The sequence below is a fragment of the Calypte anna genome, chromosome 1 (assembly GCF_003957555.1).
Source record: "Calypte anna isolate BGI_N300 chromosome 1, bCalAnn1_v1.p, whole genome shotgun sequence".
NCBI classification, from domain to species: Eukaryota; Metazoa; Chordata; class Aves; order Apodiformes; family Trochilidae; genus Calypte; species Calypte anna.
In genome coordinates, this window is record NC_044244.1 from 194070683 (window position 1) to 194098540 (window position 27858).

Consider the following 27858-nt stretch of genomic DNA (forward strand, 5'->3'; position numbering starts at 1 on the left):
GGTGTGCTGCCCCAGCACCCTTTTCTGTGCAGAAACGTAGTAACTAGAATCACCCCGACTCTGTTGATCGGCTTTTTCCACACCTGGTGGAAACCCCAGGTTTGCGATCCATGCGGGAATCTCCTCCCGCCTTTCCCCGCTTGGCGCCATCGCCCCGCCCAGGAACTACAATTCCCAGAGGCCCTTGCGCAGAGGAGGCGGAAGAGGCGGCCCTTGGCGCGGGAGCTTTCCTCCGTTCCGATTGGTCCGCTGGGGAGACCGCCGGCGGCCATTGGATGAGGCGGTCACGTGGGGCGGTGGTAGTCCCGTCGCCTCAGAGGAGCGGGACGGGATGCGACCGGACTGCGGTAGGGAGCAGAACCTCTAGGCCTGGGCCATGCTGGGGGTCTGGGGAGGCTGGCGGGGCCTCCGCCGCTGTGCCTCACTGCCTCGGGCCCAGCGAGCAGCGCGACTGCGGGTCCGAGACGCGTTGGTTGCCCAGGAGCCGGCTGGCGAGGTTAAAGTGCAGGTGTGTGGCCGGGAGGCGATGGCGATGGTAATGGTAATGGTGATGGTAATAACCCGACCCGGAGCCCTAATGCAAGGTAGAGGAGCTGGAGTGGCGTGGTCCACGCTGATTTCACTCCCTGTGCTTCGAGGAGAAAAGCTGGAAGTGTCCAGGACTTTACACTAAACTTCCAGCTCTCCTTCACAGCCTCTGGAGTCAGCTGTCACTGCTGTTGTTGGGTTTGCTGCTCTCCTTCTGCTTTGAGGTTACTCGGGGCAGGCACAGGAGCAGGGAAGGGGTGTTACTGTGCTGGTTTACACGGAAACGTGCTCGGTTTTAGTTTCATCACCTGTTTGTTTTGGGAGAGTGAAGCACTGTCTCCGTGCTGGTGCTTTTGAGTATTTTCTTCAGGTCTTGTTCCCTCTCTAGGTTTAGAATGGGTTTGGGTAGAGCCAGCAATGAGATTTTCACTGATGTTCTTGTCCTGTTGGGAACCAAGGTAGGCTGAAATAAGTGGACTTTTTAGCAATGGAAGTCAGACCCTTTCTCAGCACAGGGTTGTGAGTCCCCTGTTTGTTTGGTGTTCCCAGCAAAGGTTGCAGATGCATTGTCCCTGTTTTGGTGCAAGACCTTTGGCTAGAACTTCAGTCATTGGTATTTCTGGATGAATCTGTAAAGGACTGGGGTACTTGGCAACAGTTTTAAGCTAAATTGAAAGAGGGCAAATCTAGATTTATAAGAAAGAAAGTCTTAATAAACAAACAACAAAGGGTAGTAAGATACTGGTTGCCTGGAGAAGTTGTGGCTGCTTCCTCCCTGGAAGTGTTCCAGGCCAGGTTGGATGAGACTTGAAGCAACTTGGTCTAGAGGTGTCCCAGCCCATGGCAGGGGGGTTGGACTGGGTGATCTTCAGGGTCCTGTCCAAAACTATTCTGTGATTCTGCTCACCCAGGAACCAGTTTGTGGCGCACTTGAGATTCCTACCCACAGATGAAACCAAAAAGGGAAGGGAGAAGCTCGTTCAGTAGAGGTGCTTTTCACCTACAGTTTAATGAATGGATAATGGAAGCTGGAATAAACTGATGGTGAAATTTATAGTACATTTTTTAGCCTCAGGTGCTACTTTGCTACTTATCCCCTGTGCTGGGAAAAACTTTTCCATCAAATTGGGTTGGGGAACTGGTCTGACTTAAAACCAACCTGATTGTGGCCAGGTTATTGGAATGTGAAGTCTGGTCTGAGTCAGGATTGTCCCTATACATGTTTTTTGGTAATGTGTGGTCAAAACGTAGCTGCCACAGCCTCTGATACAAACCTGTTTTTATGCTCTTACTTCCTATTGCAGCATGCAAGAGTCATCTCCTTATTTAACAGATCTCAGAACAGTCTGATGAGGTGGGAAAGAAGCTCTTGAGAATGTTCCTTTGTTCAGGGGTTTTGTGTATTTTGTATTTTGAGGAGTGCCTATGGGGAAAGACACTAAGGTATCTGCCATTCTACATTAAACATCCCATATCCACATGTCTGACATGTTCTGGGGATTTACTGGAATACAGTGGATAAGCACAACAGCTTCAGGCACATTATTGGGTTAAACACCTTTGAAATGTGTTGCTGTAGCTGTAGGAAAAGGAGGATGCTCAGATGGTCAGGTGTTAGTTTTACTGAGTCTGGTTTCTTGCATGAGTTCTGGCCCCTGGTGGAACACCCTGCTGAGGATGTTGAGGTGAACACCTGTTTGAAATTGTGAGGCTGGAGCAAAAAGCTAAAGTTTTGTTAATAATGAAGTTCTTGGTGTCCTGGTTTGGGCTAAAAGCAAAAGTACAAGACAGAAAATCACCTTTATCCTGGCCCAAACCAGGACACTTGGCTTTAAAATTTTCCATAGTTCTTGTATGCAGTTGTCCTCCTGCCTTTATGCAGAAGTGATTAATGCCTTGTCTGTGTTAGTAGTGTTGTGATTTTAAGAATGCTTTACTTCTGGTACTGTTCAAATAAAGTTTGTTCAGTCTGGACAACAGAAGTAGACAGATTCACATTGGTTTGTCTGGTATAAAATCCCTAAAGCACTTGAGCAATTTGAAGTTGCTGGAACTACTTGGGCTTTTACAGATAAGCAAAAGACAAAACTGATTGTAAAAAGAAGCTGTTTGGTTGTTTAATCAGCTCTGCTTTTTGTTGGTCTCTACAGTATTATTACAAGATGAGCTGAAAGCTCTCCTGTGAACAGTTTTGCTTTTATGAGCTGCTTTTTCTCAACTATTACAGGGAGGGGGAGCATCTAAGGGGGTTTTATTTTAGATGCTACTACTTTTGCTTAGTGCCTTGGTACTCACATATATTTTTAATTTCTTTTTAAGGGAAATGGGTTTTTCCATTGAAAAACCCAAATTGAGACCCTAACCTGACACATTCCTGATCAGTGGTACTGTTTTGCATTTACAAAGAGCTGCTGTGTTACTGTTCTAATTATTTTAGTCATACTGGACAAGAACATTTCTAGTTATTTTTTCCTAAATATATATTTAATGATGCTATTGTAACTATATTGTATATAAATATAAATATATATATATTCATATATATGTTTTCCCACAGGGACAGTGTAGCAGTGTTGATTTTGAGGTGTAAGGAGAAACATCCAGAATTATCAGGGCATTAATTTTGCGTTTTATTTTGCATTATATATAATGTATAATACATATAATATATATATTTCTATATTTAATATATAATATATATTTATATGCTTTATATATACATATATATAAATATATTTTGCATTAATTTTTTTTTAATTTGCCCTTGAATCTAGTGGCTGCAGCATTGTTGTTTGAGTAACCTAATGGCTTAGGGCTTGTGCACAATTGGTGAACAGATTTAAGTTGGAACCTTCCTATAGGTGATACAGCAACAATAATTATTACTAAAATCATCAAAACAGTAAGTTACCATAAAGAACTGCTCATCTCTGGTCTTGCCTGTTGAAGAAGGAAGTATTTATAAGGGACATAGTTAATAATATGTACTGTGCTAAAACACTTTTCATCTTCAGAGTGCTTTTCTGCTTTCTGTATTCTCAGCTCTGCAGTGGCACAGGTAGATTTGAGTTATCCCTGCTGTACTCAGGAGGAGAGGACATGTCTCAGCCTAAGGATTTGTTCCTCTCTGCTTTGAAGTCAATAGAAAAACTGATGTTGACTTTTTAAAATGAATTTTAATGAATTTTAATGAATTTTTATTGTTGTTATCCCTAAAGAAATCATAGAATCATAGAATTGACTGGGCTGGAAGGGACCTCAGAGATCATCAAATCCAACCCTTGATCCACTACCGTTGCAGTTCCCAGCCCATGGCACTCAGTGCCACATCCAGTCTCTTTTGAAATATCTACAGGGATGGAGAATCCACCCCTTCCCTGGGCAGCCCATTCCAATGTCTGATCACCCTCTCCAGAAAGAAATTCTTCCTAATATCCAACCTAAACCTCCCCTGGCACAACTTGAGACCATGGCCTCTTGTCTTGCTGAGAGTTGCCTGAGAAAAGAGACCAACCCCCAAAATATCCTTTGTTGATAATAAGAACTTGAAATAGGCCTGAAGAAGCTTGTCCAGCTCAGCTCTGGACAAAGAGCACAACTACACAGAGTCCATGCCAATAAATAATAAACTTCTTTTTATTTTCCTCCTAGGGCTGGGTCCGCTCTGTCAGGCGCCAGAAGGAAGTTTTGTTTCTGCATATAAATGATGGGAGTTCTCTGGAAAACCTCCAAGTGGTTGCTGACCCCAGCCTGGAAAACAGGTTGGTCAGTTTGAGATAACTGGAGAAATCTCTGTGTTGATCAGTGTTTGGAGGGGTCAGCTCAGGCCTCTGTTCCTGCCCTTGTGGCTCACTAGAGTGCTGGAGGAGCCTCCAGCAGCTGGCACTTGGCCAGAGGAAAGGCACTGCTGCAGTCTGGGGGCTCTGGGTGTGTTTTTATGGAGAGTGTCTGATTACTGCTGTCTCCACTTAGCAGAGACTTTGTGGTTCATTGCTTATCCTGTGAGATTAATGTGGAGCTAATTTTCTCAATTGCTGTGGCAGTCTGAGCATCCTGGACTATTGGTGGGGTGGCTTGAAAATCATAGAAAGGGCTGGAAAAGATCATGGATCATGGAGTCCAGCCATTAACTTAACACTGACAAGTCTACCACTAAACTATGTCCCTCTGCAATACATCTACATATCTTTTAAACACCTTCAGCATTGGTGACTCCACCACTACCTGTTCCAGTGCCTGAAAACCCTTTTGGTGGAGATTTTTTTTCTAATGTTCAGTCTAAACCTCCACCTGGCACAACAAGAGGCCATTTCATCTTGTCCTTTCACTTGCTGCTTGGGAAAAGAGACCAATAACTGTCTTGCTACAGCTTCCTTTCAGGGAGTTGTGGAGGCTTTTCTCCAGGCTGAACACTTCTGGTTCCCTCAGCTTCTTCTTCTCACAAGATTTGTGCTCCAGACCCTTCCCCAGCTCTGTTGCCCTTCTCTGGACACTCCTCAACACCCCAATGTTCTTCTTTTAGTGGGGGCACCTAGAACATAACACAAGATTTGAGGTGCACACAACATAGAGGTGGCTGTTCCCCAGGTTTGCTGGGATGATTCAGGAACCTCTGCATATAACTTGGTTTTTTTAATTTTTTTTTCCTGAGGGCCTGGTCTGCCCTCACCAATAGCCTCTTCTGCTAATAAAAGCCTCTCTCTTTTCCCCTCATTTCTCTAACACTCCTACCTGCCACTGAAGTATTCTACAGCTTTGTGAATCTATTCACTATCCCAGCTCTGCATTTAATCATTTTTCACTTCATCAATTAAGCCATATGGCTACAGCATATCTTGTGATCTGAAGTGTCCTAGCTAAATGAACATGAGTCTCTCTTCCTAATGTATTTAACTTTGCTTCAGCAGCTACTTAGTTCTTTTTTCTTGGTTTCTTAGAGACCTGACTTTTGGAAGTGCAGTGGAGGTGCAAGGCAAACTGGTCAAAAGTCCTCACAGGATGCAAAACATGGAGCTGAAAGCTGAAACCATCCATGTGGTGGGACCTTGTGATACTTTGGTATGTCACTGCAGTAGAAGCCCAGCTGGTGGGGAACGTCTTTGGAAATTAATTTCAAAAAGTCCAAGTATCCAGCAAAGCATGCTTCCAACTGTATGTTCTTTAAGTCTTGGGTGCTTCTGCAGGCTTTGGTTTGTCAGCAGTGTCCACAGTGTATGTCAAAGGAGAAACCTAGAATCACTGGAAGCTCTCTGGGGGCAGAGCTGTTCCTATGTGGAAAGTGGGACACATGCTGGCAGCTAGGTCTGTATTGGTCCCATCCTGTACCTGGTGGTTCACCTTGGAAGTCTCGCTGGGATATGACTTGGAAAAGCAGTGGGAGTGACTAAACACTCCAGATTGTGCAGGTAGAAGAACCATCTATAGCACAGGCACATTTGAAACCAGCTTGTTGTTTCAGCAGGGTGTTAACAGCTGGCTTTCAAAGAGGTTTAATATCCAGAAGGTAGAGTAGCATGGCCACTGCCTTCCCTTGTGTTCCTGGCTTTGGCTCAGCTGCAAGCATCATAAATCCCACAAAATAACTGGCAAAAAATAGGCAGAAACATCTAGTTCTCTGTAATGATTGAGTTTAAGTAGGCAAAGATGGTGCTCCACAGATAGCCATAAAACTGTTTAGATTCTGTGTTCTCACCCTTTTGATCTTTTTGTTTTTAGTCATTCCCCCTGAAGGTGAAGGAGAGGCACCCTCTGGAATATGTCCGGCAGTTCCCTCACCTGCGCTGCAGAACCAACACCCTCAGCTCCCTCCTGAGAATCCGCAGTGAAGCCACTGCAGCCATCCACTCCTTCTTCCAGGTACTCCCTTCTGTACCTTCTGATGTGTGAAACACTCCCCAGTTTGGCTTCACAGGAACACCTTAGGAGGGAGGGAGTGTGATGTGATGACCACAGGGTATGGATTTTGGACATGGTCATTTGCTTTCCAGGCCTGGGCCTGGCTGAGGCCTTGGCCAGACTGTTGTTTGTGACTAGGTTAACACATCTGTGGTCTTGTTAGTGTCTTTCCACACATTTCCTGCTAGGTATTTTATCCCTTTCACTAAGTTGCAATATAATTGCTCAAGAGTGTGTGTGGTCTGTGGAACATGACATAATACAGAGTTGTTTAACCCACCCTCAGCAGTGACCTTACCCTCCCTGGACAGAAGCCTTCTCCCACATGGAAAGATCTGTGATGCAGGAAAGCCAACAAACTGACTCAGAGCTTCATGTTATACTTCTCAGTTCTTAGCTGTCTCTTTGCTGTGTTAAGAGTCTGTGGATGGTGTTAGCTGAGGTTAGGAGACTCGTGTTTTGTTGCATTTCAGCCTGGTGGGGTGGGAGGAACCTGTGTTTTAGGAATGTGTCACTCCTAAGCTGTGGGTGTGGTTCAGACTGTGTTGGCCCTGGTTCCAGATCTCTTGTAGAGACCATGCAATTCTTTACATGAGTGGTTAAAGAAAGTTAGCAAGTCCTCTAGCTCCCCTCAGCCCTTTATTGGAAACCTGTTCATTCTAAACTGAAACATGTTTTGTTTCATAAATTGGATTTAGTTTGTGTGGAATTACATTCAGACCACTCTGAGTACAAAATTCATATGTAGTAATTACTATGGCCCAAAGAACAGGTCAGAATAGTTCAGATTGAATTTCTGGTCCCAGTTAGACTGGGATTTGTTGCTTGCAGTGGCAAGGGCAGTTTGTTAACGTTAAGAGTTACCTCTTATGGCATGGCATTTAGAAGATTATTTTTCTAGGAGCTTGATAGAAATACTTTGTCAGGTAAAACTGCTGATGGTGTCAGCATTGTGCCAGTTCATAAGAACTCGTCTGTGCTGGGTAATCACTCTGCTGGTGTTGTGCCACTAGATGGCACTGCCTACAACAATTTGTGATTTCAAACTTCCCAGAGGAGTCAGCTGAGACAAAAAAACCATCCTATTCTGACAGGGGCTTTACTTCCTCAAATTAACTCCAACCAGAATCTGATGTATCTTCCTGTTTAAAAATGTTCAAGAGCTGAGCAGAATTAAAAAAAAATACAAAGTAGCATTAATTTAGCAGCAACAGCTACATTAAAGTTGTTTCTACAGCTATAGGGAATATTTGGAATATATCTGGCCTGATATTTGCAAATAGTTATGTCACAACTCTCCTAGCACCAGGAATGTCTGTGGTTTGCTCCATGCCTGGTGGAAGGAAAGCAGTCTAAATAGCCACCCACATCATCCAAAGAATCTTGCCATTTCCAGCCTGACAGTGTCAGCACATAACTAGAAAGTAGAATGAGAATGTTTTCACCGTCCAAAGCTATAGAGAGGTCATTGGTGAAAGAAAGTCAGTGGGGATTTTTGGATACACACTTGAAATTACCTGGATTCCCTGTAGCTTCAGAAACTTCTTTGGTCTGTGTATTTCCACCAGTGAATGACTGATGCCAAATGCCTTCAGTTTGGAAGTTGAAGGCTAAAATGTCATCTTTAAATCTTCTCCTGAGTATCGTGGTCCATTTGGGATAGCAACATTGTTCCATAGCAGAGTGAAATGGATCATAGGATCATAGAATCTGCTGAGTTGGAAGGGACCCATCAGGATCATCAAGTCCAACTCCTGTCCCTGTGTAGGGCAGCCCCAGAATCATACCATGTGCCTGAGAGCATCATCCAAACTCTTCTTGAGCTCAGGCTGGCTTGGATGCAACATGAATGGCAACCTTGACTTTGCATGTTGACTTTGGATGTACCAGGTTTGTCAAAGCCAGTAATGTGACTTGAAGTCACATTACTAAGGGGGGACACATTAATAAGGGGGTCTGTGCAAGAGGTTTTTATGGGATCCTCATCTTGGATACTAGTATTCAGTCTGGTGCAGTTCACACTCCTTTCCAAAGCATGTAAGGGATCTTCTTATGATCTCTTATGAACTCTGCATCTTTCCTCATACAGGTTGCTGTAATTTGGGAAATATTCTGAAGTCTCATCTTAGGGCTGGGAGATCAGCAGCTCTCTGAAGCAGCTTGTGGCAGCAATCTGAATTTTCCTTTACTAGGCTAAAACTGCCCTTTCCTGGGCAAAGGAAGTAGCTGTGGCTCCAGAACATCTGTGTAGTAAATGGAGCTCCATAACGAGCTCCTGCTGGGCACTTGGCAAGCTGTGGTCTCTGCACCTGTTATCAGGTAGCCTAGAGCTGACTGCAGGGACTTTGCTCCCTTTTGGTCATGTTAGGGTACTTCTACAAAATGCATTCATGTCCATATGAGCTCTTTGGTCCAAATTTAGTTTAGTTTCTTTGTCAGAATGGGCAATATTTGCTGTTTAGCTAGGTGGTGATGAAGACCTGTCATGAAAGATCAGGTTTTATTATTATAAAATCTGTGAAATGAAGCTTTTAGAAACATCTGCTTTTTTAGGTGTTGCTTTGTTGGTTTTTTTTATTAGTGTGTTGTATAAATACACAATGGGTTATGCAATGTCATTGCCTGTGTCATGGTAATGCTGGCACACCCTGATTTTATAGGGGTTCTCTTTGTGCCAGCCATTACAGTGATGCAAGAGAAAATAAATCCCTTGTTCACAGCTGAAATCAGATGGTTCCAGGTTCTTGTTTGCCTTGCCACACACAGGTGTCATCTCTGTACTCCACCAGTGATCTCTGTGGCAAGGCTAAGTTAGGAACCTGAAAGTGTGGACTTCCATTCCCAGTTTTGCCTCTAACATGATGTTTGTGATTGTCTGAGGTTTGCCTAATGTACCCATCTACTGAGAATTGGGTTGCAGGTGGTTTAAAAGCCTACAGCTGCACTGCAGAGAAACCCAGGGAACAGGGGCTTTCTTCACACAACTTTCCTGGTTTCAGAGGCCTCTGCTGGATCTATTACATTGCATTAAAACTGTTACATGAATGGGAAGTTCTCCAGGTACTAAGAACATGACCAAGCCAGGATATACACTGTCTCTTAAAAAATCAGGAGCTGTGAGGTGGGACTGACATTTTCATAGTATTTGGGTGTTTTTAAGTCCTCTCTCCCATGCTGTCTGTGATTTCTGTTATCTAACACACTTGATCATTTCTCTTAGTGGAGAACACTGAGAATCCTCTGCCCAACCTCCAGCTTCCAAAAAGCTGGAAGAAGCTGAAGTGTTAAGGCTGTAGCAGTGAATTTCATTGCAGCTGCTCAGAAAAAAAACAAAAATCCAGGAGAGGACGAGAGGAAAGGGGAATGTGGTGGAGATGGGCAATTGTAAAAACCCATAATCATGGCTTAAATCTCATTTCTTCATGGTACATGGAGGAAAAATCATAAGTAATAACCACTGATTTGTAAATCATGTCAGCATTTAGTTAGTTCTGTCATTGTCTGTGTAAGGCAGAAGTTGGCTACAAGTGTGCACAGGCTGTCCTGGTTGGGGGCTAATAGCTGAGTTATGATGTGTGGTGGTTGATGTCATCCTTGAAGCTGTTGTTTGATGTCTTTAGCTTAGCTAACTTCAGTGCTCTGTCTGTTCCAGGATAATGGCTATGTGCATATTCATACCCCCATAATTACATCAAATGACTGTGAAGGTGCTGGGGAACTCTTTCAAATTGAGGTAAGTTCAGTTGCATAAAGTTTGTTTTGATTTTTGCTTGCAGAGTAATTTTGGAGTCATTGAAGGTTAGAGGAAATGTTTGTCTTTACAAAATTTTTCCTTTATGTACTTCTGTGATTATTTTTTAATATAGCAGTGCTTTGCTTCAACTACTAATTTAGGCAGAATTAAACAGATGCATTGCTTTTTTCTTTTTCATTGCTGTTTTGTGCATTAATCAGCACTTTTTGTACTGATGAGGTTTTTTTCTATCCCTGGTGCTTTGGAAAAGTTTACAAAGAACAACAGAGGGAAGTGGAACATCTTGGTAAACAGTATGTTTAAAGAAAGATGTGATCATAAGAGCCCAGGAGAAGGGATGGGACATTTAATACAGCCTACTTTAGGCAAAACATGTCTTAGCTTTGAAATGAAGAATGCAGTTCACCATTCACTCCTTTAAAGAAAGTCAGCAATACCTAAAACTTCTTTACACCTGTGTATATATTTCTCCCTACAAACTACTCCTGTGGCATGTCAGAATTTTCCCCCAGTGTTTCCAAGTCTCCTCATCTACCCACCTGATGACTGCCACAGTCTATCATTATATCAAGTATTTCACATCTTGGGTCAAAACCTCCAATGAAACTTCAACACATCTCTAAATCCACTCAGATCTTCCCCACAGATTTCTCATTATTCCTAACTCCCACATTTACAAATCATAAGAAACTCCATCTGCCTTTTATACTTTCTATATTTGAAATCCACACTTCTGTCTCAAACAATTACACCCATTGCCACTTATGCCTGTTGGCTCCAGACTTGCTGGTGAATCATATGTAAGTGAAAGAAAAATGGTTGAGGTAGCAGTTACTTGCTGCAGGATCACATCTTCCATTCCTGACAAAAAGCATCTGCCTACTGGTTCTTCAGGATCTCAGGGTCTAACCTGTGCTACTGGTGATTCCCTTTCAAACCAGTACATGTAGCTCAGGTTTCTGCTTGATGGGACAATCAAGTTGATTAGCTAAACTACATTGTTCCTGCTTAATGGAGATCCCTTAATGCTACCAAAGGTTCATTCCAGGCTGTTGCATGCAAATTGAGATGTGAAAACAAGTGACACTTAATGATGAGAATATTATACAGTTTGCAGCTGTAGAGTTTGTTACGTCTTTGGTACAAATTGTATCCACTTGAAAGCTGGAGAGGATGCAGGGCTACAGCGTAGGTGGCTGGTGGTGACAGAAGCACTGATGCAAATGTTGATTGAGGTGCTAAAGTGTGAGTTTGAAACTTGTGTAAAGTGAATCTTAACTAAATGCTCAGTTCCAGGCAAATCTCTTGCTCTCTCTGCAGTATGATGGCCTAGGTGTAATTAACACCTGTTGGAGAAATGTCTCTGCTTGGTAGGTGTGGAGGAAGTGCCAGGTCAGATGCCATGAAATGGCCTGTGCCTCAGAGGAGGGGCTTAAGAAACCCACTTGCTGCCAGAAGTGGAAGATTGCCCCTGATTTCCTGTTTCTCCTTTGAGCACCACTTTCTTGTCTGGCCTAATTTAGGACTTGCTTTTGTTTCTGCAAACCTCTGTTCAGAATTGGTCTTGGACCACTTCCTAATCCCACTGTGATCACTCCACTGGAGCAGTGACACTGGTTTTTGACAGTAGGAATCTTGGAAAGGTTAAGTTTTCTTTGGGCCTTGCATGTGAGGCTGTCAGACACAAAAATAAGGGTGACATAAGGATGTCAGGCATAAAAATAAGGATGTGGTATTTGCAGCAAACCCAGGAATCTCTCTGCTTTCAATCAAACCAAGCATCAACACATTCCATACGTGTTGTATTCAGTCACTTTTAAACTAGCCCTTAACTCACTGCGCAGACCAAGGGAGAAAATAAATTCCAGATTCTCTTACATTTGAACTGTAGCCAAGAATTATGGAGATGGCAATCTGTGAAAGCAGCCTGCAAATGAGATTCCTCAATGTAAAAAATGTTTAAATCCTGTACTTAAAAGTTTTAAGACCTATCTCCAATTGCAACCAGCACGTAAATTGGTGTCCTATTGCTCCTGAATTCATAGCAGTAGCCATACCCCTGCTGTTAACTGTTTTTTTCTGGGGTTTTGTGGGATGTTATAGCTTCCTTGGGTGGTGTATAGAAGTGATACTTTCACTGGCTTCAGTGTCCTGCTGCAGGGGGAATAAGTTGAAAACTGGTTGAATAGCCTTTAGGATCCAAGTGGAGGTTGCTTTTCCACCCACTGTGAACCATTGAGTTTTAATATCTGTCTTCTCCTCACTGGCACAGTTTTAATCCTCTGACTAATGTCTTATGGCTGCTCAGGCCCGTGTGTTCTTTAGACACTGTGGAAAGTAAAAAGAGTAGGAATCTCTTTCACACAAGACTTAAAGACATGGGGGGAAAATATCTGGAGTTAGAAGGAAGATGTTTTTGAAGGCAAATGATCTTTGATTCCTAGACCTCTTAATCCCATAGGATTTTTTGTTTGTTTATGTATGTTCAGCTTCCTTATTATCTTTGTTTAGTTTTAGATGTACTGATTAGTCTGGGCATTGCTTTGGTTGGGATGTTACCATACCAGGACTTGGGATGGGGGAGAATCCTTTCTGCAGAGGAGATTTTAAAAAATTAACAAATAAATTGCAAGATGTTAAGAGTTCAGGAGAAATTTTTTCTCTTGGGACTTTCTACACCTTAAAAGTATAGGTTTGAGGAGAAACTGCCAGAAGTGTGGCAACATCTAGGCAGGTCCTAGCCCACATGGAGAATATCAGCAACACCAGCTGGTGCATTTCTGTACCTTTGATGGTGTCTGCCTTTGGAGGTACCCTGGAGGGGGGGAAGCCTCTTGATTGTGTTGGCATTTTAAAAGTGAATTTACTGAAAATACTGAAGGGCTTCAGATATTGAAAGCTGGGGTTTAATAGAATGCAAAGTAGGATGAGGTAATTCTTGAAGTAAGCAGAACTCAGATTAGCAATATGAGATGGTGCTTTTTACTTGAATTTAGTCTGAGAATAGTTCCTCTACTGGTGCTCTCAGTAAAAAAGGACCCTGATCCTTTTTAATTTTTTTTTATTTATTTATTCTGAAGTCTGAAATTCTTAGCAACTTTTGGTTGCTGAACCTTTGGTTCCAAGAACCTTCACCCAGTCCCCTTCTGGGCTTCTTCTTAGGGAAATGTGCCTTTCTTTCATCTTTGTGACCTGGCTGTGTATCTGGTCCCTGCTATTTTCAGTAGCCTCCCACTCTGTCTTCAGTGTTGAAGACTCCCTGCTTTCTGGGTCTTTTGCTCTGTTTCCACTTTGCTACCTGAAAAATGTCCTTGTTTGACTGTCCTCAGCTGCTGCAGGGAAGGTGCAGGCTCCTCTGTGCTCTGGAGGAGTCTTTCTGGCCCAGGACACTATGAGGAGGCTCTGGACAGCTGCTTTCCCTGCTGCCCAGCTGCAGCCTTTGAAAAGAAAACCTCAGCATACAGTGAGTTATAAAGCACAAAAACTGTATTGGCATTCAGTTCTTCAGAGTGTTTTGTATTGCCTGTAGCCTTGTTCCTTCCTGGGGACCATGTTCCAAGTGTAGGGAGAGCTGCATTCTACCTGTTGGCTCCAGCAGAGTTGCAGTGTTCTAGGTGTGCTCTGTATCAGGTTTGTCTCTTCCCACACACACAGATCACTGCACCTCCACATTGTTGGACAGAACGTGGGGTCTGGATGAGGTTAGTTCATTATTTTCATTCATATATAGAAGAGCAATGAGGCTGTGAAGGGACTCAAGCACAAGTCCTGTGAGGAAGGGCTGAGGGAGCTGGGGGTGTTCAGTCTGGAGAAGAGGAGGCTCAGAGGAGACCTCATCACTCTCTACAACTCACTGAAAGGAGGTTGGAGCCAGGGGGGGGTTGGTCTCTTCTCCCAGTAGCCATCAGTAAGACAACAGGGCATGGACTTAAGCTCTGTTAGGGGAGGTTTAGGTTGGATATTAGGAAAAAATTCTTTTCAGAGAGGGTGATCAGGCATTGGGATGGGCTGCCCAGGAAGGAGGTGGATTCTGCATCCCTGGAGGTTTTTAAGAAGAGACTGAATGTGGCACTCAGTGCCGTGGTCTGGGAACCAGAGAGAGAGTGGTTTAAGGTTTGGACTTGATGATCTCAGAGCTCCTTTCCAACCCAGATGATTCTTTGATTTGAAAGGATGCTTTCTTAAATGTGAACCCTAAGAACCATCCAGATGTTGTTGTTACCTAAAATGTGTTCAGGAGTGCTATGGTGGTGTTTTTTGGTTTGTTTATTTCTTTGGTTTTTTGCCACCTGCTGGCAGGAGTGAATGTAAAAGTTTCTGGATCCCCCAAAGATCCAAGCACACAGCTGTGGCACAAGGAATTACATGCCTGTGGCTGAACATACAGCTACTTACTCCTACCATTCTTTGAGTACTGCTGGAAAATAGCCTTGGCAGCACCAAGGGATCTTCTCGAAGAATCACAGGTAACTGCAGAAGTTTTAAGAGTCTGGCAGATGTGTCAGGGTCTGAGAGTCAATGAGTTTCTGGAAGACTGGGTCTTCAGAGAGGTGCTCTGCAGGCATCAGGGTCAGCTGAAACTGAGCTGAGGGAGGGTTTGCTCTTGTATTTCCCAGCTCTCCCAGTTTCTGCTCATTTCTACGTGGTTCATCTCTGCCTGTAATTCCATTTATGAGATGTTTGTCTCAGCAGAACCAGCTGCAGTTGCCCAGTGTAAGTCCAGCTGATCCGAATTAGGACTGGAATTGCAAGGAGGACTTCTTGGAAGTCATTAATTTTGCTGTAATTGTCTTAAGAAGGAAAACCCAGTCATCTTTATAATGGGACATCACAGAGGGCAGGTCCAGATTAAAGACATGGTGCTGTGGGCCTGGGCTAGAGCTCCAGCAGTGACTTCTCTGAGCTTTTCAAGTTGTCTCTGATCCCTTCCTGTATTTGGCTTGCACAGAGTGAAAGACGGAATCAAACAGTTTATACTCTTCAGAAGCTAATTGCCTCAAGTAGAAGTTAATACAAGGCTGACATCAAAGGGAATAATTTTAAATTAAATCATTAGACATTTGAGGAGATGGAGAACAAAACAGGCACTAAATCCAGTTGTTCTTGAATTTAGAATGAGAATAAAAAGCCTTTGATGTTAACGTCAAATCCTAGTACGTTTGTAGCGTGTTTACTCTGAGACACAAAGATGTTTCATACAGATTCCTCTTCCCTCTTTGCCCCTTGTAATTTGGGTAGGTTTTGACTAGGGAATGGAAAGCACTTGAAAGCAAGCACATTATTCCCCCCATGTCTTTTATCAAGTAGGTATTTTGGGGTTGGGAAGTGGGAGAAAAGTCCATCCAATGGAAAATAAACACCATAATGTTGTTGCTGTGTTTAACCAAGCACAGACACGAAAAACAGTCTCATTCTGTGTCAGTAGTGAAGGGGAGAGCATCACCTACTACTTAATATTTGTCTTCTAGCAGTGACTGTGTTGTTCATAAGAAAGAAGCAAGCTTGATCTAAAAGGCTGAGCTTAAGTCTGGGGCACTTGCACTTGAAAACGTTGGCCTAATCCTGTGTTTGAATGTGTAAAGTGGAGGAACCACCTCCAGTGGATTCGTTGCTATTTTTACATGTGAAATTTGGAGTTACTAATTATAGGCTACCTCCTTGCTGAAGGGATCCCTTCTGAGGGAAAGGGGAGGCTTTTAGTTTTCCCTGTGTGGCAAGTGGATTGACTTTTGCAGCTCACACTACCTGTTCAGCAAGCTTTGTGTCTCAAAATGAGGCAGAGGAAGTGGGCAGCTGTGAAGAGGCAAGGGAGGTGGGAGTAAAATTTTATTTAAATATCCCTGTGTTCACTCTTAACCTTCTTTTGGAAGCCATCCAGGAGCTGCTTGCAATGCAGACACACACCTCAGGATCTCTCAGTGGCCTCTCAAACTGGCTGCAGGTTTTTATAAGCCCAGTTGAGCTGTAGACTTTCTCACACTCTTCCTCCAGTGACTTACTCTTGTGTCTGTTTTCTCTTTGCCTCCCTGAGATTACATCTGATTTGGAGAATGAAAAAGGACACTCATTATAAATAAACCAAGCACCAGCTTCTGGAGACAGCTGTATCCTGTTTGTGGATTTGGGGGGAAGTGTTGAGATTTCATGTCTGATTTCTTCTGTTCTTTTCCTGCTTCCAGTCTGTCTCTTTCTTGTTGTTTAGAAGTTGCATCCTACAGGATTAGGTGGGATTTTTCACTGGTTGAACAAGGACTGTGAGTGAACTAAGCTTGCAGTAGGTTAAACTGGAGTGGTACATGGCTCTTCTCATTACTCTTCTGGCCATGTCCATGGTATGTGAATGTTTGTATGTTTATTAATGTCTGCATTGTTTTTGAGCAAATACTCTGGGTTTACTTGAAGAAAACAATAGGAGCCTGCTTCTACATCCTTGGGTGTTGTTGTTTGCTTTCTTTTTAGAACTGCAAAAGCCATGAAAGAAAGGAAGCAGTCCTGGGGTTGGAGCCACAAGTTGTCATATTTCCATTGATCTCAGTGAAGCAAGGCAAACTGGCTCTTTTCTTAAGGGTGATGCTGTGAAGAGATAAAAACTGCCTTGTGATCTGAGGTCTTTGTCAGTCTCTGTTTTATCTTTGTGATGAGCAGCAGAGCTTTTTGAGAACAAAAGCAACACCTTCCAACTCATTGAGAAATATGGCAGGTTGTAGAGTATCAAAGGCTGGCAAAGAAGCCTCAGCCTGGCAAGCTCCCTGTGACAGCAAGTTGGGGAGCAGGGTGACTGGAGGCAGTGGCATGCTTAGCTGAGCTAGCAGCACTTAGATGCTGACTCCTAGGAACTACACTTTGAAAAGTGGGTTTTTCAAACTTAGAAGAATTCATTTGGAAATCAATGTAGATCAGCCAAACCTCAGGTTAGCTTCAAGGTGTCTTTCTGTCTTTCTTCTGAATCTTTGACTCCTCCAGTGCTAAGATATGACATTGAGATATAGAAAGTGCTGAAACAAGAAGTCTCATTTGTCTTCATGGGTTTTTTAAAGTCACAGAATTGTGACCTCTGGATGTCACCTAATCCATCTCTCTGTGCTCTAACAAGGTCAGCTAGAGCAAGTTGCCCAGGACTGTGTCCTGATGAGTTTTCAGTATCTCCCCAGATGGAAACTTCACAGCCTCTCTAGATAACTTCTTCTAGTATTTGACCACCCTTACAGGTTAAAAAAAAAAAAGTTATTTTTCTTTTGATGTGAATTTTGTCTGTCTTTTTTTAAATCTGTTCCCATGGCCTCTTGGCTTAGTGAGCACCACTGGGATGAGTTTGGTTGTTTCTTCTCCATTCCCTTGCATCGGGTCTTTATATACCTGGATAATATCCTCTCAGCTTTCCCTCATCCAGACCAAACTGTCTCAGCTTCTCATCTGAAAGATTCTCCAGACCTTTAATCATCTTTGTGGCCCTTTACTGGAATCCTTTCAGCGTATCCATGTCTTTCTTGTACTTTGGAAGCAATCCCTTCACCCAGTGATCCTGCTGAGTCAGCAGTGCTGTGTGGAGAGGAGGGATTCCTTCCCTTGACCTGCTGGCAGTTCAGCAGCTCAGGAGGTTGATGACTTGTTTTGCAGTGAGAGCTCCTTGCTGTCTTATGGTCAGCTTGGTTTCAACCAGAGAAATGGTAAAGCACAGTCCTGATGCTCAGATGATTTTCAAAGTGCTCCTCACAAAGGTCTTCTAAGTTTTATCTCTGTGCCTGTAAATTCTAAAACAAAAATATATCATCACTTGAATGGGACATTTTTCAGTCCTTTTTATAGTGAAAACTGAACTTATTTTCTATTTTTTTCTGTATTTTCTATATTTTACTATATTTTCTATTATTTGTATTTATTTATGCTTAAATGGTAACCTGGAAAAATATGCAAAAGCTGAAATGAAATATAGTTTATTTTTCAGTGCCTATATAATATATAAGCTGTGATGTTTCTAACTCCATGTTATTTTGGTTCTGATTTTTTTTAAGTCTAAATAACAAATCTTAAGAGGCTATTCCTTTGTGGGGGGGGGTTTCTGATTTATTGATGGTCTTTATTTCAGTGGAAACAAATTCATTTGCCTATGAAAAGGAAATAACACTGGTTTTAAGTCTTTGCTAAAAGTCACTGAGCCTTCATTTTCTCAGCAGACTTGAAATTGAATTTTGGAGGCAGTACTGTGTGAAGCTTCAAACTTTGAAATGATGGAGATTCTTCTCTTCCCCCTCACTGTTCATCTTGGTAGGAAAGAGTGAAAAATCAATACTTGTATTTGGAGGCTGGGCTGATGAGAGGCTGGGTTGATAGGCTGGCATCTTTCTTTCATATATTGCTTGGCAAAATGTTCTCCAAGAGGTGTTTTGGAGGGATTTTAATTTTCTATGTCTGCACTTCCTAGAAATGTGAGAGGTGTTTTCCAGCTGCTCCCAAACTGCTGGGTAGACCCAGCTCTTAGGTTATTTATGTGTTACTTTCCCAGGGAGAAAAAAAAGAGCCTACACTACTACTCTTGTTCTCAGACTTGCTTGTAAAATGGTAAATATGTTCTCCTTGACATTTATTTATATTTTGTAGCCTCCTTCCTTTCTAAATTGTAATTCCTAATTCAGCTCATGGATGCTAAGGGTGTGTAGTGATAGTCTAAGGGATAACTGTTTAGATCAGACATTAGGAAGAAATTCTTTAACGTGAGGGTGGTGAGGCACTGACCCAGGCTGCCCAGAGAAGCTGTGGCTGCCCCATCCCTGGCAGTGTTCAAGGCCAGGTTGGATGGGGCTTGGGGAAAGCTGGTGGGAGGTGTCCCTGCCCCTTCCAACTCAAACCATTCTGGGATTTTAGGTTTAAATGCAGAAGTTACAAAATTCTTTGACTAAAATGCAGGGCTCCTCACATACCCATATACAAAAGAAAGAGCTGAGAAGTGAGGAGCCTCATATTATTAGCTCAGTATGAACTCTGTGCTGCCCTAAAAAGTTTTGGGCAAACAGTCCAATCCTGTGGGGCTGTGTCACCTTCACAAGTTACTTCCTGCTCAGCTGAACTGATAGAACTAATTGCTGGTGATCCATTTAATAATCCCTGTTAGTTTGAGAAATGCCTGAAAGAAACATGTATCCTTCCCCTGTGCTGATGTGTCCAAGCTTTTTCCCTGCTGGAGGTAGGTGTTAACAGTTCACAGACTTGTCCTGCACATTGTTGTGATACCACCTGTGTCCTCAAAAGTCACTGAAAGCAAAGGTGGGAGCTGTGAGGTTTCCCACTTATTTTTCACTGCACCAAGATGTTGTTTGCATCTGACCTTTAGAAAGAGAAGTGCCCAGGAATGCTTTCTCTGGGGGGGTTTCTCTTTATGTTTTTTGCTTGAATAGGTTTTAGAGACAATTCACAGTCTGAGCAAAGTTGGGGAATGTTGTATTATGACTTATCACACTGTTAGGTTCAATCTCAGCAGTGCTTGGGTTGAATCTCACGGAATTTCTCAGGAGATAAAAAGGGAAAATAAGCCAGGAGCTTTGCTTCTTATTCAAACACTAGCAGTCTGACTTCTTCCTCATTTTTGATTTACAGACATCAAATGAGGCAAAGGAATCTGAAGAAAAGACCCATTTCTTTAATGTTCCTGCCTTCCTGACAGTTTCTGGCCAGCTCCATTTGGAAGTGATGGCAGGGTGAGCAGAACAAGAAGTTTTTGGCTTTATCTGCAAGATCTTCTCAGTTGGTAATTTTGCCCCAGTGGTATCAATCATGTATCTGCCCCATGTGTGCCAGAAACTAATTGAGCAGCAGAGACTGGATGATATTGTGAGAGGCCAGCCTAGGCAGGGGAAAATTAGACTCCTTTTTAATTTTGGTCCTTGATATTCCTTTAAATACTTGGAATCTCCTGCTTGCTGTGAATTGGGAATATTGGATAGAAATGTAATCCTAATGGGAATGACTGTAGGACTGTTGCTAATAATTGTAGTACCTTAAATATCTTTTTGTTGTTGTAGTTCCCATCTGGCATGTCTCAGAAAAAAGAATAATTCCATTTTATTTATCACATGCCTTTCCTCTTCTTTTTTTTCCCAGGCTTCATTTTTCTCTTTTCTTTAATCTTCCTGTTGTGTTTCTTCCTTCTGCCAGTTTTCACTTCTCCTGTTTCATGGCTTTTACACTTGATGCTTTGTTCATTCTGGCCACTAAAGTGATCACAGTCAATTAGTTAATACTGAATTTGATTTAAAAAAAAATATATATCCTTAAGCTTTTAATGTTAATATTCCACTGAGCTTGTTAGGGGTGACATTTTCAGTCTGCTGGAGAGATAGTTCCCTTTAATTAGGGAGTTTGGTCCTCATCTACACTGAATTTTCCCAGTAAATTAACTTAATTGGTACATTAAATGGATGGAGTCAAATCAGCACAATCCCATATTTGAAGGCACAGGTTTTGGAGCACTTACAGTGTGGGTTCTCCTCAGATTTGGTACAGCCAAATCACTGCCTGCCAGCTGAATGGCTGATAAAGCCTGTGAGAGAACAAGTCTCAGGCAGGTGACACTACAGATATTTGCCACCTGCCAAGGGGGTTCATCATGCACTTGTAGTGACTTTAAAATCACTTTTTAAAGAAGTTTTTTTACATATGGAGGTTCTAACAAGTATTTCTAGTAGCCTTCAGTATTTGGTCTCCATGCCTCATATCAAATGTTAAACCAAATAACAAATTCTTTTTTCTTTAATCACTACTGCACAGTTTAAGTATATATTAATACAAAGGTATTAAGTTTGATTCTGTAAATTTACTGCTGGTAAATAACTGCAGTGTAATTGCTCAGAGAACAAATTTTGCTTAGAAATGAAAACCTACACATGTCCTCAGAAGCCTGTTTTCTGCCTGGTTTGTTCTCTCTGAGAGAAAGTGTCTCTTCTCAGACCACCTAGATGGCTGTGGGCTGCTGAAATGCTCAAGCTGAAGGTTCCTGATGGACAGGATGTTTCTCATGTGGTGCCCTGGCTGCTGGGACAGAAGCACAGGTCACTTGGCAGCCAGAAGCTGATGCGTCATCACAAGCATTAGCTGGGAAAGTTAATGAGGAAAAGGTTTGTTTAACTGTAGGGGTGGTGGAGTTTTTGCCTCCCCAAGAGAAGATGAGATGACTTTCATTTGTACACGTGAGATTTAATTGACTGTGATGTGATGTGACCTTTATTGAAAGACATAATTTCCCCAAATCAAATAAGTCCAAAGGAAAAAGTATGGATTGTAATGATTAACTTGAAATACAATCTCACTCTCTTACATCAGGCTGTTCCCTTTAAATAGTACACAGCCTGCTCTGGGATTGAGCAGAAGACTAAAGTGGGCAGATGTAGAACGTGTCTGCTGGATATTTTTTTCCACTGATATCACTCAGGTGCACCCTGCTCTCTAAGGATGGGTATAAAAATCAGTGCCTGTCAGCATGCAGTACATGACATTACAGCTTCATGTTCCTCTTTTACAGGAGCACTTTGTTCTTATGGGCATTTTAAATGAATCCAGTGTCATCTAAATTTAGATAAGCTCTGTTTATTTATGATGGGCCATAGCTGTTCTGTGAACCTGCTCTTTTTGTTTTATTTAAGCACACTGAGTTCTTGAGGCCTACAGCTCAAGTGGTATTGAGTCCCTGCAGTCTTCAAAAATAGATCAGTGTCTTCTAGATGCAGAAGCAGTGTGGTGATGGATCATGGTATTAACCCTCTATGTACTGTGAAACCCTTTAGATGCTGTGAGGGTTTTATCTGTGGTTAAGTTGGGTCCTACTCTGTGAATGAAACTTCTACATGGTCATAAGTGCAAATTAGTAACCAGAGCTGCTTGGCAAATGAATGTGTTCTGATGATGCTTTCAGAGTAGTAAAAAGTAGGAGTCCTACTCCCCACAAAACAGAAATGTTCTGGTCTTCCTAATAAACAAAGTGACCAAAGCAGTAAAGATTTATGTGTTTTGGTTTTGATCCTATGAAATTTACCCTGCTTCTACCTTCTGTTTTAGCCAGACTGAATTTTTCCTATCCAGAAAAGTAACTATTCTTCTAAAATTCCCTTTAGGTTGAATACAGTGTTGACTTGCTGTAGTCATAAGGCTCTCAGAAACAACTGGTTCCTGAGAATTAGTGGGAGGAGACCATGTTAGAAATGCTGGAGAGACCCTTTCCTGTCCAGTCTTAACTCATATCCTGTTGTGACTTGCTGTGGGACATGGGAATGCAGAGGCAGAGCCTACAGAAGTGTGTTAGAAACTGGGGATAGAGCAGGACAGGTATGACAGACAGGGAGGAATTTGTCCATGGGGCTTATGTAATAGGGAACAGAAAGTCAGCTGGGCTGGTCATGTCTGTTTGGAGTTAGCTTTTTAGCTCTGCAGAGCTCATGAGCAACCTCCAAGCTGTGGTTGGAAAAGGCTGGGCAGGGGAGGTATGGAGAAGACATACCAGATGTGTCTGGAACCAAGTCATCTACTGTCCTTGCTGAGAGTTCTGCAGCCCACACATTATCTGAGTATCCACGTGTTGTCTGGGGCTCCATTTTACAGCAGGGCTGCTTGGTGCTATTCCTAATAACAGGAGAGGTCAGCAAGTTGTTTGGATTTGTGAGTTTTAACCTTCTGTCATGAGAAAAAAATGGAAGAGAAGCATTCCTGCATTTATTGACTCTCTTTGCTGTGTATGCTCGTTATTGAAGGCAAGGTCAGAGAAGTTCATTTTGTCTCTGCCCTTGCAGGGGGGTTGGAAACCAGATAATCTTTAAGGTCCCTTCCAACCCAAACCATTCTATGATTCTGTGTTTCTCTGACATGATCACCCCAGTTGGCATAACTTCTCATTTCATTGTACTTCATCTTTGCAGTGACAGCATTGAGGTTGTCTGCTCAGAGTGTCTGAATCATTGTCAGCTGCTGTAAATCTTCAGGCTTTTTAAGGTCTCCAGAAAAGTCTTTATTCAGTAGTAGTTTTCCCTTTTAGTCTTCTCAGTCTCAGATGAGTCAATAGCCAGTGTATATGGTAGTAGTTTGTAGGACTGTGAGATAACTGGCTTTAATGTCACTGGTTTTCTCTGAAGTCCTTGTGGCATTTTCTAGCCCCTTGATCCTCTGGTGAAGATAAAAACCCCCTCTGGGGACCTGAACTAGTCTGGAGGGTCTGTGACAGCTAAAGATGATTCAGATGCATACTGGAGACAGCCAAAAATCCTGTTGCCAAGAAGTACAGCTCACTGGCTGTATTTACTCATTCTTTTTTTCTCCTTTCACCCATCTGCACTTCCCAGAAGCTCTACCTGCTCTTCTCCTTCAGTCCTTCTTGCTAATAGTGACATCATTGTTCTGCATTGATTTTCCTTGTGCCATGTTTCATCCCAGGCACAGGCAGTCAGTTCTGCCTTTTGCATCATGACCACAACTAAAACTGCCCTTCTAAAAGCTCTGGTGGCTGTCCTCTCCCTAAATCAGATTAAATTCTATCCTCATTCCTTTCCCTGCCTACCTCTGTTCCTTTTTTCTTGCCAGGCCTTCAGGTTTCTTCTCTCTTGCTTGTGTTTTCTTGAAGCTCCAGGACAACCTTACAGCAGGCTGCTAGGACCTCTGGGGAGGTTATAAAAAAAAACAAGTCCAGTCTTTGCAATGGTGAACAGGAGGACAAGAGACAATGGAGATAAGTTTAAAACAGACAAATTTTAAGTGTTGGGGGGGAAAGAAAATCACTAAGAGATCAGTCAAGCATTGGAAAAGATTTCTGAGAGAGACCATGCAGTCTTCATCCTGCAGGTTTTCAAGAGCAAGCTAGATAAAGCCTTGAGCAATCTGACCTTCTAGCTGACCTGCTTTGAGCAGAACACTGGACCAGCAACCTCCTGATGTCCCTTCCAGCCTAAATTATTCTGTCCAAAGTTTATTATTGGCTTCATTCTCATTTTCCTCTCCACCAGTCTCGCCCACAAGACTATCTTGGTGGTTATCTCTCTAGTTCACTTTCAGTTAAACATCTCCAGAATCTGCATTTTTCTTCCTACTTAAAATCTCAGCCTTTCTTACTGACATCTGCCAGCTTATGTCTAGCTATCAAACATGGTTTAGTTGAAGCATAATTAATCCCACTCCATTCCTCTCAAGCATATCCCCTGATTTCTAAACCATCATGGATTTTGCCTTTTTGGGGTTTTTTTGCCTATTTCCAAATATTCTTTGCAGTCCTGCAGTTGCTCTTCTTGGTTTCAGAGGGGCTCTGAATAATCTCAGTCATGCAGCCATTTTAGGTGGGTCTGCCTGAGTTTGTACAGAACAAAACACAGTGGATTTCCTGTAGGTTTTGGAAGACACTGAAGTCACACTGATCCCTCTTAAAATTCCAGGACTTCACTGCTTTTCAAAGCATGGAAGAGATGGAGAGAGGGGGCTCTCATTTTGGATTGGTGTTCAAGAAAACACTGCAGAGCCAAGGAGAGATGTGTTTGGGGCTGCTTTCTATAAAAGAGGCTTCATTTTCAGCAGCCTGGCAAACACAGCCCTAAAATTTGATTCCAAAATGACTTGCTAATGATGTAACAGATTGCATTGTCTTCATGCAAATATTTGCTCTACATTCTACAATTTTAAATACTTTTGTATGCAGCTGCAGGAATGATGGTCAGTTGTATAACATTCCTGTTGCTAAGAATTAACAAAAATAAGTGTAATTATTTATCTTGGATGTCTGAATAATAAAAAAAACTCTTGACATTTCTTGCACAACATTTGTTTGAGTCTGACTCACAACGCAGACTCTTATAATTAGCACACTAACTTTCATTAATTAGGCTGACACTTAATTGGAGCTATAAAAAGCAACTGTGACATGTCTGTTTTTAATCAATTACTGCGTGCTTCAGTCTGATTCATGGCTGCTGCAGTGATTGTTAATGACTTTGTGCTACTGAGAGCCTCAATACCTGAATTCCAAAGGTACAATAGTGAGTTTTGAGCTGATTGGAGCTTTGCAATGAATATACTGTTGGTCCTTTCTCCCACTGCACTTTTTTGGGAGAGGAAGCAGGTAATTGCCTTTCTGGAAGCATGGTGAGTGTACTGAGAATAGCTGCAGTTCAAACATGACCCTGGAATCCATGTGTAAGGGGCTAAATGCAGTTCCAGCACTGTCTTGGTCTGTGTGGTCTTTATCTCCTGACTAAAAATTGAGTATAGGTGGCAGCAGAACAGATTTTATGCTCCTCTGGTGAAAGATGTGATCAGCTGAAATTCTTGGTCTTCCTTTTACAAGCAAGCAAAGATAAACCATTCTGTTTCTGTCTTTAATCTAGTTCACAGACCCTTTTCCTTCTCTGACTGTCTTGTCACCCCAGTTCAAAGCAGCAGCAGGATCCATGTCAGAAGATCCCAGCATCCAAACTGCAGCTTCAGCTTCATGTGTGCACCCAGACAAAACTCTGATTGCTGCAGGGGGTTGAGGAACTGGTTGAGTTCCAACCCTCTGCCCACATGTTCCCCTGTACCATAGTAGCCACATTCATGGTGGCTTCTGTGAACTTTTTTTATTTGGTGAGTGAGGCAAGCAGAAAGCCTGTGGGCAGCCTGGCTCAGCTGACCATCAGTGGCTTACACTGCCATGGCTTACTTGAAAGGGAAAGGGATCTTAGGGTCCTGGTGAGTGAACAGCATACTGGACTGGAAAAGAAAGCCAACAGGATGCTGGGTTGCATTAATAAGGGCATCACCAGCAGAGATAAAGTAGCCATTATCCCACTCGGTGCTTTTCAGGACACACTTTTAACACTGTGTTCAGTTCTGGTCCCTGCTGGACATATTTGATGTGGACAGGCTTGACAGAGTCCAGAGAAGGGCCCCAGAGAGGATCAGAGGAAGGGAGATTCAGTTCTCTCAGAACTGAATTTATTCATCCTGGAGAAAAGAAGGCTTAGGGGAGGTCTCATTACCATGTTCCAGTACTTAAAGGGTGACTGCCAAGAAGATGGGGACTCCCTTTTTACAAGGAGTCATATGGCAAAGCCTGGGTAGATGCAGAGTGGACACGAGAATTGAAATTTTCACTATGAGAACAGTCAGACACTGGATTAATTTCCCCAGGGAAGCAGTGGATTCCCCAACACTGGACATTTCAGGCTCAGCTGGAGAAGATGCTGGGCCTTGAAAGGTTGGACCAAATGATCCTTGAGGACCTTTCCAACCTGGCATTCTGTGATTCCATGGGTGATTGCTTACAGGACCATAAATGTGGCTTGTGTTCAGGCTGCAGCTTCTGCATCTCATGGAGCCTCTGCACCCCAAGAATAAGCTCCAGTACGAGATGTTAAGGCAGACAGCTTTATTCCTGTTTGTTCCCATAGCTTTCCTTAAAATAGATGCACAAATCCAATTGTATGTGCCCTGAATTTCCTCAAGGGCTTGCTGTCATTGCACTGAAGTAGAATATGGATATAGATTGCTGGAATGGGTTGCATTTATCATCAAATCATAGAATGGTTTGGATTGGGAGAGACCTCAAAAGATCATCCAGGTCCAACCGCCCTGCATGGGCAGGGACCCCTCCCACAGCCCAGATTGCTCCAAGCCCCATCCAACCTGGGCTGAGACACTGCCAGGGATGGGGCAGCCACAGCTTCCTTGGGCAACCTGGGACAGGGGCTCAGCACCCTCACAGGAAAGAATTTTTTGCTAATGTCTTAACCTAAATCTCCCCTCTTCAAGTTTGAAACCATTTCCCCTTGTTGTCTCACCACACACCCATGCAAAAGCCCTACCCCAACTTTCTTGTAGGCCCCTTCAGATATTGGCACTCCTCTGGACACCTTCCAGGAGCTCTGTGTCCTCCTGGTGCTGGGGACTCCAGAACTGGACACAGGACTCCAGGTGGGGTCTCAGCAGAGCAGAGGGGGAGAATCCCCTCCCTCGACCACACTTTGTGCTCCTTCTGATGCCCCCAGGACAGGGTTGGTTTCTGGGCTGCAAGCACACATTGATGGCTCATGTTGAGCTTCTGGTCCAGCACCACCCCCAAGTCTCTTCTCCTCAGGGCTGTCCTCAATCCTTTCTCCTTCCAACCTCTATTCCTGCATGGGATTTTCTTCACCCAGGGGCAGAACCTTGCACTTGTTCTTGTTGAACTTCATGCAGTTTGCACAAGACCACTTCTTGAGCCTACCGAGGTCCCTCTGGATGGCAAATATGCATTTAATATAGCTTTTAGTAATTGTTTCTTAATACAGTTTACTCTCTTTAGTTACTGTAGAATTTGAGGCCTTGAAAGTTTTAAATAGCTACACACAAACTTTTGAAATGTGACCTGAACCACGACTCTTTGTGTGACAGAGCAACCATTGATGGTGTTTCTTGCTGTGATTCATATTTGTGGAGATGGTAGAACCTGCATCCATCTGAAAAACAGTTGATTAAAAAAAAACAAAAATTCTCTTCAAAGGTGCCATAATGCAGTTTGTGGTGAATATGTGTTTTTTCCTCGTGTTCTACTCTGTTTTTCCACCCTGAGAGGAAAAAGATGTAACACAATTGCTCACTCCCCCCATATTGGTGATGTATTTAGCAGTCAGTGCTATGATTAAATTTTGAAAGAGATCTTTGCTGCTTCTTTTATTTAAATCTTTGAAACATTTTATATCACT

General features: G+C 42.8%; 1 protein-coding gene across 2 annotated transcripts in view; it reads left to right on the forward strand.

Moving 5' to 3' along the window:
* The first annotated feature begins 313 nt into the window (after window positions 1-313).
* The window catches only part of NARS2 (asparaginyl-tRNA synthetase 2, mitochondrial), a 60092-nt gene continuing 32547 nt past the window's right edge, over window positions 314-27858 (forward strand). For both annotated transcript variants that reach the window (XM_030469060.1, XM_008495210.2), the window contains exons 1-6: window positions 314-508; window positions 4180-4289; window positions 5466-5586; window positions 6244-6384; window positions 10076-10156; window positions 19769-19869. In XM_030469060.1, coding sequence (XP_030324920.1) covers window positions 377-508; window positions 4180-4289; window positions 5466-5586; window positions 6244-6384; window positions 10076-10156; window positions 19769-19869 — 686 coding nt within the window. In that variant the 5' untranslated portion in view covers window positions 314-376. The remainder of the gene's footprint in view (window positions 509-4179; window positions 4290-5465; window positions 5587-6243; window positions 6385-10075; window positions 10157-19768; window positions 19870-27858) is intronic.